Source organism: Amia ocellicauda, chromosome 18, assembly GCF_036373705.1.
Source record: "Amia ocellicauda isolate fAmiCal2 chromosome 18, fAmiCal2.hap1, whole genome shotgun sequence".
Taxonomy (NCBI): Eukaryota; Metazoa; Chordata; class Actinopteri; order Amiiformes; family Amiidae; genus Amia; species Amia ocellicauda.
Window position 1 is genome coordinate 20,984,325 of NC_089867.1, and position 10,010 is coordinate 20,994,334.

The 10,010-nt window shown below is 40.6% G+C and overlaps 1 protein-coding gene across 1 annotated transcript; it reads right to left on the reverse strand.

The window, feature by feature from the left end:
* Nucleotides 1-731: 731 nt before the first annotated feature.
* On the reverse strand, nt 732-9,030 carry kiaa2013 (KIAA2013 ortholog). Its single transcript, XM_066690438.1, has 3 exons — nt 7,206-9,030; nt 5,820-6,673; nt 732-3,295 (listed from the first exon to the last, which is right to left on the reverse strand). The coding sequence occupies exons 1-3, from the start codon at nt 8,155-8,157 to the stop codon at nt 3,269-3,271; spliced, it is 1,833 nt and encodes a 610-aa protein (XP_066546535.1). The 5' UTR covers nt 8,158-9,030; the 3' UTR covers nt 732-3,268.
* Between the last annotated feature and the right edge of the window lie 980 nt (nt 9,031-10,010).

Genomic DNA, 10,010 nt, shown 5'->3' on the forward strand with positions numbered 1-10,010 from the left:
TGAGGGTCTGCCAGGGCCCATTGGAAATCTGCTCAAGTAAAACTTTCATCTGCTCGGACAGAAATCGAAACACAATTTGACACCAGCCCACCCTGTTTTGATGATGTTCTCCTGGATAAAGGTGAATTAGCTATAAGATTGAGGGGCAACGAGATGCCAAGTCTCTTCATTGAACTCATAGCCCAGGTCTTCTTCATGCTTCCAGAGGATTGTCGCATTTCTGTTTCTAGTTGGGAGATTGCAGTTTCACCAAATTATACCCGTGTGTGTGAGGGTGACTAATTGAGGAGGTGAATGGCCTGCTCTTCTAACGGCTCATTAGAATCACAGAGCCTTTTGATGCGCTGGTACAGGGGCCAGAAGGTTTCCACACCGCAGCTGCGGCCGTGTTCCTCTTGTGAAGCTACAGATCTGTGCTGGTACACGAGGGGGTTTCAGCCCATCAGCCTGAATTTTACTGCGTTCCAACTTTACGATTTACAAATAGTCCTTTCTCTGATTTATTGAAAAAACTCATCATGTCGCTCAGATAGGACAGGTAACACCTTTTACCATTTACCTTATTTACCTTCTGTAATATTTAAGGATGTTACCTCCTTGTGGTCATGAAATTCCCAGTACTTCACAAATATTAGTTTGAACAGCTACAGGGAAGTAGCTGTATCATATTGTAATCCTGTTTGGAAAGAATGTTCATCAAGTTAGTAGAAAAATATTATTGATAAAAAATATAACTATTTAAAATGATTTATTTATTTTGAATCCACAAAAAACACAAATTAAATCTTGAATTTACAGTTAAAAGCAAATCTCACTAAAATTTAGTTTATAGGAGCACATCATCTCACAGCAGAGCAACCTTCACAAAAATGTGCGTACAGTTGTACAATTAGACCCGAAAAGCCATACTTTTATTTACACATAGGCATTCTCTGATAATAAATATTGTTTGTGAATTTAATCTCACATCTGTTCAGTGCATTTCAGTAGAATTTTAAATGAGGATACCCACATTTCATTCTTTCCCAATTTTTGCATTCTCTGTCAGGCAGTCAAATCATTGTACAGCTTAAACCCTTGTAACTGATGTTTTGCATCGGTGACCCATCCAAACTCCGATTTAGCCCAATTACTAGCGCTGTCTGCACTCTAGGGCCTAACCAGACATGCCTATCCAGACATGTTTGAGCCACAAGGATACACTTTGTGTGATCACTTTTTTGATCTCTTTCCCCAACCAAGAAATATGGATTATATATACATTTCTATATAAAAATATCCTTATCATATAATTAAACGAGTAGTTTGTATATATGCATTATCCTGTTCTAAATGGCATTTCCCAATACAAGTGCTCAATGTGAATCTCTGCCGTTTCTGAAAGCATCCCGTCCTCGCTCACTACGCCAGCGTTTCTGAGGAGACTTCTCAAAGTGGACTAAGCGGAGACGCAGTCCGGGTTTGCAGTGCATCCAAGTTGTTCAGACAGAAACACATCATTCTATTGCAACACTCATTTTCTTCCCCAGACAAACTCCATCTAGACTCTTCGACAATGTTTTAAAACCGGTTGTCATTGAATAGTGACTCTTTGAGGCAGAATGCTGAATGACAATCCAAACAAAACCACAAAATCCCATGCTAGACCTATAATGATATGTAAAATACACAAACATAAACTACTCCCTTCATAGTCATGTATATCAACTGATTACATAAATCACTTCAGAGACAAACTAAATAAATTATAGCTGACATTCAAAATCAATCAAGCAAATTCTTACACTGAATTTCCAATGAATAATTCTTATCAGTGTTTCATATTCATCTTAACAGAAAAATTCAGTTTTTGGTGCAGATCTAAACAGGAGTTTATACAAGCCAGACAAATGTGATGGGGACCCCATTAAAGGTCTTTGTTGATGAATCACTTGGAAGAGTATTGCATTTTATAAGCTTGGTGCAGCTTACCTTATAATGACTGCTCTTTGGACTTGTCAGTATCTTATTAAAAGTTATAAGGCACTTTCCAGGAATTGCTTGTGCATCAGTTTTTCTTGCTTTCTAGAAAATCATTTTACATTACACACACCACAATTAAAACTAAAGAATAAATAACAATCATATTAATAAAAAACCATTCTGAATGCACTGCAGTCTGTTATATAACATCACCTACTTCACAGATGTCGATTCAGTCTTTTCAGCTGATTTTTTTCACTCCTGCTACTCAAGGCCCCTTGCTATGAAGAAAATAAATTGAACCCAAGGTGAGTGGACAAGAGTCGATACAGACTGTTTGTACACACAAACACATTTCACAAATATTTGTCTGGTTTTACAAACCCAGATTAGCACTAGTATTGGACTATGCTCAACCCAATGTTGTTTATGGAGAGAAATACAAATTGAGTGTTTGAAAGCAGATTAATTTAAATTGTAATACAGAACAACACAATTGTTTTTCTCTAAACTGGATTCCTCCCATTAGATATTTGGAAACTATTACTTTTTAGCATGTTTAATCATTCAGGGGTAAAAAGGTATAGGCACTGTATATACTCAGATTTACTACGAGCTGTAATGTTGTGGATCTCCAGTTCTGACTTGTTTTTCCTTTAAAACATGTTCTTGATACCAGGGGCAATTGTCACTGGATTAGACTAATTGTATAAATAACTTTGTCTTCTCAAACAATTGCCAAAATGTGCTAGGCACTCAGGCAAAGATAGTCAGGAATTATATGACAATTTATATTTTAGATCAATCAAAAAATATTTCAATTAATCTAAACTATTTTTTTTTTTGGGTGTCTCACTCATATACTGGTATTAAAATGGATGTCAATGGACTTATGTCACCTGCATTAAGTGAAAATCATTCTTTTCACTGAATCAGTGGAGGATCACATGTTACATAACCAAAGACATGTTGACGTTTACAATAATTTGTTGTTCTGGAATCTGTGCTGTTGCTTATGGTGTGATTTAGTATTGACAATGTCAGGAATTATGGAAGATGGATGTAGACTCTAGATTTTAAAGCAGACCTATTTCAAATTGAGAAGATAAAACCATTTCCAAAATGCCTGTGATAAACAGAAAACAAAGAAAATCTACACCAGACAATTACTTTCTGTTAATACATGAGTTTCTCCCTATAATCGTCTTAATTAAAAAATGATGTATTCACAGCTACACACAGAACGTCTGAAAACATTAGGGGTCGTCTTTGCAGTTCCTTCACATGACGGTTGCTTCTTTGGGTCTCATTCGTCACCGCTGTTGGTCATTACCTGGTCAAAAGTGATCATTAAAAAGTAACAGTGTTAGTGCCTTAACGCCACCTGCCAATCAGGAAGTCACACTCCAAATCCTAAAATGTGTGTCAGTACAAATCCCAGAGAAACACAAATCTAACTCTGTATAGTGTCTTTGTGCTTGACTTGCATGCGGATAACTGAAAAATAGTTTACAGTGTCTCATATTCAAAGCAAATTCAGTTAAGACATTCAGTTAAATATACCTGTGTAAACTAGCCGTGGTTATAGAGACATTATTAGTAATAATAACGAGGAATAGAGGGTCTTGAATGTGAACTCAATGGTGGAATAAATAATGAATGAAGCTTAAAATAAACTATTTAATACAATCTGAAAAGGTTGATGGAAACAAGCCAAGCCTCAGAAAACAATCTCACATCTGACAGAGTGCAGGAGTTGCCAAACAAATAGATCGGGCTCGTGTCTGTCACCCTCTTCCCATGGATTTTAAATGCTGGCGAAGGAGGAAACTATGAAAGCCACCGATGGCTCAGATGAGCCGCGAGATTCAAAAATATTATTTTTTAAAGAAATAGTGTTTGTGGGCTGATGGGGCAGTTAATAAAGTTAATGCATTTAATAAAGTAAAGCAATAATTGTTATTTAAAACATTAACAAATCTATGATGTTTAGTAAAAATACAGAAAAGTATAGTTAAGTGTGGAAAGGGAAAATCAAGACTGTATAGTGCACCCAAGGTTTGATATATACTTCACATTGTAAATACACAGTCGCTGTAGAATTAATGAGACACCACCCTTAAATTCTCTAGTTGATTTAATTAAACGAAATCAATGGAAAACTCAAACACACACCATGAATCCACAAAGAAAGGAAAAGTGACAATTGGCGATTCGTTTTTAAATCAGCTGAAATGTTTCAAAGCCAATATAATCCAGTTTTCTGAAAAGCTCCCCGAATGGATATTTAGAACAACTGCACAATATCAGTGGCTGCACATTTGAAGGTTTGAGAAGAGAGCGATGCAGGGCCAGAATTCCTGTTTTATTTCACCATTATATATATATATATATATATATATATATATATATATATATATATATATATATATACACACGCACACATACATACATACATACTCACATATATATATTTCTTCACAAGATGTGTGTGTGTGTGTGTAATATATATATTACACACACACACACACACACACCCAGATGCATTTATATAAGAAGCACTTGGTGTTAAAGGAGTAATTGAAGCAGCTGTATCACGCAATATATTTGCATGTGCAGCGAGAGTTGTTTTAATACATTTAGCTTCAGAAAAGTCCGCTCTAAGCAGCAGGGAAGCGAACAATTACCCAGTGTATAAATATTTATAAAATGATTGTGTAACAGACGTATATTAGCCCATTGCACTGCCGATAGGCCCGTTGTGAGAACGGTTTACAGGGCTCTGTGTCCTTCCCATGTGGGAAATAATGTGCATGGACACACTAGCAAATGCATCAAGTGCCTGATTAAATAACCAGAGAGGTGCACGAGATCAGCTACTCCTTTAATACACAGCGCTGAGAGGGGCCGTGCAGGACATCGGTGTGCCAACACGGCAAGATGTGAGAAATCAGTGACAAGTAGGGAGAAGCAGCCGAGTCAAAGGAGAATCATGGAAAGACAGCAGTGGAAGCACTTTTTACACAAAGTTTCAAATTTGAAAGTAATACAAAAAAAATAAATTAAAACAAAAATCCCCAAAGCACTGAATCCCATGTATTAAAAAGCTGCATCAGAAGAAGAGTAAACTTGACCCACACCATTAATGCCACCAATTACAGCCCAAAACACTTTAATCATGTGGTCCAAATCCAAATCAACTGTATTAAAGCATGGCACTAATAAAGCCTCTAAATAAAAAATAAAATAAAGTATGCGCATAAAACATACAATTCCCATTCTTAGGAACTCAGATTTGATCCAATGGACATTAGATGATGTCATATTACAAAGGCTACGTGTTTTGTTGTTGTTGTTCCGATGTTCAATTTAGTGTGACCACATTTATCTCCCATTCTTATTCTATCTTCACAGACACAATCCCGAAAAAGACCCCCACCTACGGCACAGTTTAACAGTGAAGATACTCCTCCACTGCTGCGCTAAATTATCCAATATCCCAGAGGAGGAGGCTTTTCAAAGGCTGACAATTTAAGAAAGAGATCTTGAATAGTAGAAAAACAGAGGTGGGGGGGAACATATTTTAAAACCAGCACTGCATCCTTAAAATGTTCTGCTTATTTGCTTGTACAGAAGAAGGCAGGAAAGGCAAGCTCTGCACAGCAACCATTTAACTCCCAAAAAAGCTCTCCAAAAAGTTACTAGAGTCAGCGGAGGGGGGAAAAAAAGCAGACAGAGCAAAGGTAAGTGGTGGAAGTGGGAGTGAAGGCAGGAGTAAAGGGGAAAGAAAAACTTGCCACCACAAAAAAATAAAATAAAGCAACAACCCCTGAACAGGGTCCACACCATTTCTATACCTTGCTTCTGAAGAGCGGCTTAGCGCCTGGTCCACAGTACTCGTTGTAGATGAGTTTGAACAGAAAGAGGTGGAAGAGGGTGATGAGCGAAGCCACGCTGAACCAGAACAGGAAGGGCAGCCCGGGGTACTGTTTAGCCATGTGATCCTCGTGAGCCAGGATGGCCTTGAGGTGCAAGGTGTGCCGCAGGTCCTGCAGGTGGGTGAGGTCAGTGGAGATGTACAGCAGAGGGGTGATGGGCTGGGTCACCATCACGGGGAAGGTGTGCCCTTTGACTTCGGATGTCAGCTCCACCGGCTCGTTCATGCAGCCGGCCTCGCAGGCGTACAGCTTGACCGGCTTCTCCTGGGGCTTCACTGACACATGCAGGAAGGGCTTGCCCTCGCCGTCCAGCAGCACGGCCAGGTTGATCTGGTCCTTGTTGTAGTGGATGCCCCGCAGGGAGTAGCTGTTGTGGAGCACGTCGGGGTCGGCCTGGAACTGCAGGTGGTTCTCGGTGAACTGCAGCCCCCCGAAGCTCAGCACCATCCCCTGCATGACGCCGTGCACGCCGGCCGCCACCAGCGCCTTGCAGCCGCGCTTCTGCAGAGTCAGGTTCCAGAGCGTGACCAGCTGCAGGATCTGCCCCACGCTGCTGACGCGCGCCGGCCACAGGTTCTCGGCGTGCATGGTGGCGTGGCCGCTGAAGCAGTGGTCGGCGTAGTTCAGGCTGGACTCCAGTCTCTCGCGCTCCTCTGCCGTGATCCTCTTGTCCAGCAGGGGAGCCGTGGAGGTGGACAGGACGTAGTACAGCGTGGTGTTGACCGTGTCGCTCGAGGGCGTGTGGGAGTCCGTGATTTTCCTCATCTCCACCCCTGCAGGGGAAGAATAACAACAATAGAAGCGTCACTGTAGAACATAATAGAAACATAGTTTAATTCACATGAAAAACAAAATACATGTTTCCCAACAGATTGTAGGATTGAAAATAATAAAACAGGGATTTTGTTTCTAGTTCAGCTTTATTGAAAACTAACTTGATTTTCTTGTTAAACCTATCTGTAGCCCTACCCAAGCACATTTGAATAGATGTAAAATTAAGGGTATTACTACCTATTCTAGGCGTGTAATTAAAATACAATGGCTGTTTTACTCACACAGTAGCAATTAGTACTTTCTCATCTGGGACGGATGAGTTAAAGTATCATATTATTGCAAGTACTGAAATTCTGAATTAGTCTCCCGGTTCATGTGATTCTCATTTATGCATGTAATTGAAAGCACAATGTTAGTGGATTAGCTTGGGATGCTGGATGCTGCATTCACATTATTAGTATAAATATGTTCATATTTATATATACACACACACGTTAAAAAAACGGGTAAATCTACACACAACAGCATTACCTGATGTGAAGAGGTCAATCCAAGCCTGCTGATGATCCTGGTAGAGATCTTCTACACTGGTTCTCAGCAGTTCTCCCATCTCCTTCTTGGCTGCATCCCTCAGCCTGTTGAAGGTTTCTTCCAGCTTGGAGAGGTCCAAGGGTTCGGAGGTGTAGACCACCGACAGCACATTCTCAGCAAACTCTGATTTGGCAGCTACCTGGAGCCGGTTGCCCATCCTCTTCGTGGCCACCACCACCAGCACGATCTCGTTCTTCTCGGTCAGGACTCTTCCGGAAGAGAGCATGAAGTCCTTGTCATCCACCTTCTCCACGCTGGTCGAGAACTTGCTCCCGAAAGACGGGGACAAGGAAGAGACCTCAAAAGCCGCGGACCTGTCGGACGGGTTGGAGATGTGGATCCTCTGCAGGTACACGTTGGGCCGGCTGCGGTGGGCGATGAACTCCTCCCTGACGGTCACACATTCCCGGGGCGTCGGGGAAGAGCCCATCAGGACGCAGCGCACGGAGAGCACAGAGCCCTTACGGAACCAGAGCATCACCGCCTGGGTTTCCGAGTGCATCACGGAGGGCTTGAGCCCCACCAGAGGGGGGTATTCGGTCAGGTGTATGGGGGCAGAGCCGGGCTGGGAGGAGGAGACCCAAAGTTTATTGGAATCGATGTCCACCAAGAAATGTCCATTCCCAACCACAGCAGGTACAACCATCTTACTTTGTGGGTCTATCATAACCCCTTCCCCTCTCTCAACCAGTGGTTTCCACCTCTGAATCTCCGTCTTCAAGCACTGCCCTGTCGCTCCCCCAGGCTCTGACCTGCTCAAGTACCGCAAGATGCCATCAGAGCTGAGATACCAGTAAATCATTAACAAGATGAGTAATCCAAGAAGGACCCTTCTGGCCCAGCTGCTGGACAGAAGTCCTGGCAGTCCCTTCAGTCTTTGCTGCAGCCACATTATTATTAGTATTATTATTAGATTTATGGATATGGAAAATATGTCAGTCGAAATGTATTTGCTGTCCCCAGTTTTGTTTTAACAGTGACCCATTTTTATATTATTGTGACGCCTGCATCTACACTACTAGTATGTCGTCTACATTGTTGTCCACTCTTACAACTCAGCAGCCGTTGGGTCTTAAATAGACATTGTGTTTGTATTGCGGACTCCTTCCGGGATTGAGACAGCAATGTGTTTTTAACATGTCCAAGGTGTTTAATTGCACGTCTCTACTGTAATTTTCCCTGTAGTCAACGTGCCTGACTCTCGTGTACTGGATTTAGTTATTTTATATTACACAAATATCCAGAGCAATGAGATTTAAAACCTACCACAGCTCTTCATTGACTCTCTACGGCTGGGGTGCATTACACACAATCAGCAGAAACCTACGCATCGGAGCAAAAATAACTTCTGAAAGTTTCGATGGAAGTGCATGGGTAATTTCGTGCACAAACAAGCTGTGGAAATAAACGCTTCCCTCTTCCGTGTCGCTGTACTAGTTTAATCACATTGTAATGCCCTGGTTTTGCGGTCGGTTTAAAGTATATATCAAACTGCACACGGATCTGTCTCAAGTCGATGTCTCAGTCAACAATGCAAATACATCGCGAAACTAGAAACACAACCAAACACGACCTGTCACGTTGCGTCGGTGTTGGGCTAACGTCCGGGTGTCTGGTGTTTTTCAGCTTGTGTTGTTTTCCCGAGGTTTGGTTACATTTACTCGTCTGTTTTCCTCCCACTGTCAGTGTTTCGTCTTTTCTCCATTTGTCCAGCCGCTTCCTTCTCGCCCGAGTCCCTCTGACACTTCCCGAGCTGCTGCCGTAAACCGAGAGAAAACAACAACCGGCAGTGTCGCAAAGCGCGGCTGCTGGCTTATACAACCAATGCAAAATTATCTTTGCATGAGGTTTTTGTTTTCAAATGGTCTTTCTTAAACGGGGGAGTAGTTTAAATTTGAAAATAAAGCAGACAGCAACAACAATGCTTCGTTTAACATCTTATTTTCAGTGCATGTTTAGTTTCATTTTGGAAGACCACAATATCGCAGTGGTGGATATGGGTTTAATATTAGCGTTGTTCAGCTAATTATTATCAGACTTTCATCGATTGACAAATAATTGTACATATCCTAGTTAAAACGATTAAATCAATGCAACTTGCCTGTACACGTTGTGATTTACCCAGCTGGGTAATACAGTGGTCAATTCTCTCCACACATAACATTTTGCCTCTAAATAATGGAAGATTAGGTAACTGATTGAAAATACAAAACTACCATTTAGTGTTTAAAGATATTTAACTGCATGTGACAGCAGTTTGTGTTTAATGGGTGTTTAATGGGTGATTGAATATGCAATATATAATATGGTTGTATGTAGATTAGTATCAGTGATAGTTTGCAGTTTAGCATTATTTAGGGTAGTTAGGTATGGAAGGAGGTAGGAGGTATCTTAAAATATTTAAATATATCTGTAAACGTATTTAGTATGTCTTCAAATATTTAGAGCTATATTGACATTAATTCGAGATCTCTATAAATTAATTCAAATATATTTAAATGTAAAAGATACCTTCAAATTCACTTAAAAAATATCTGCAATTAATTTAGACATATCTTTAAATCATTTGAAGATATCTGGAATATTTAGAGATATTTGCAAATTACGTCCTGTTCATTTAGAGATATCTGCAAATCATTTCAAGATATCTAAATTATAACTTGGCTTGCCAAAAGTTACAATGTGATTGTATATAGCAGAAGGATAACTCCTTATGTGTAATCATACTTTACTTTCATACTTGTT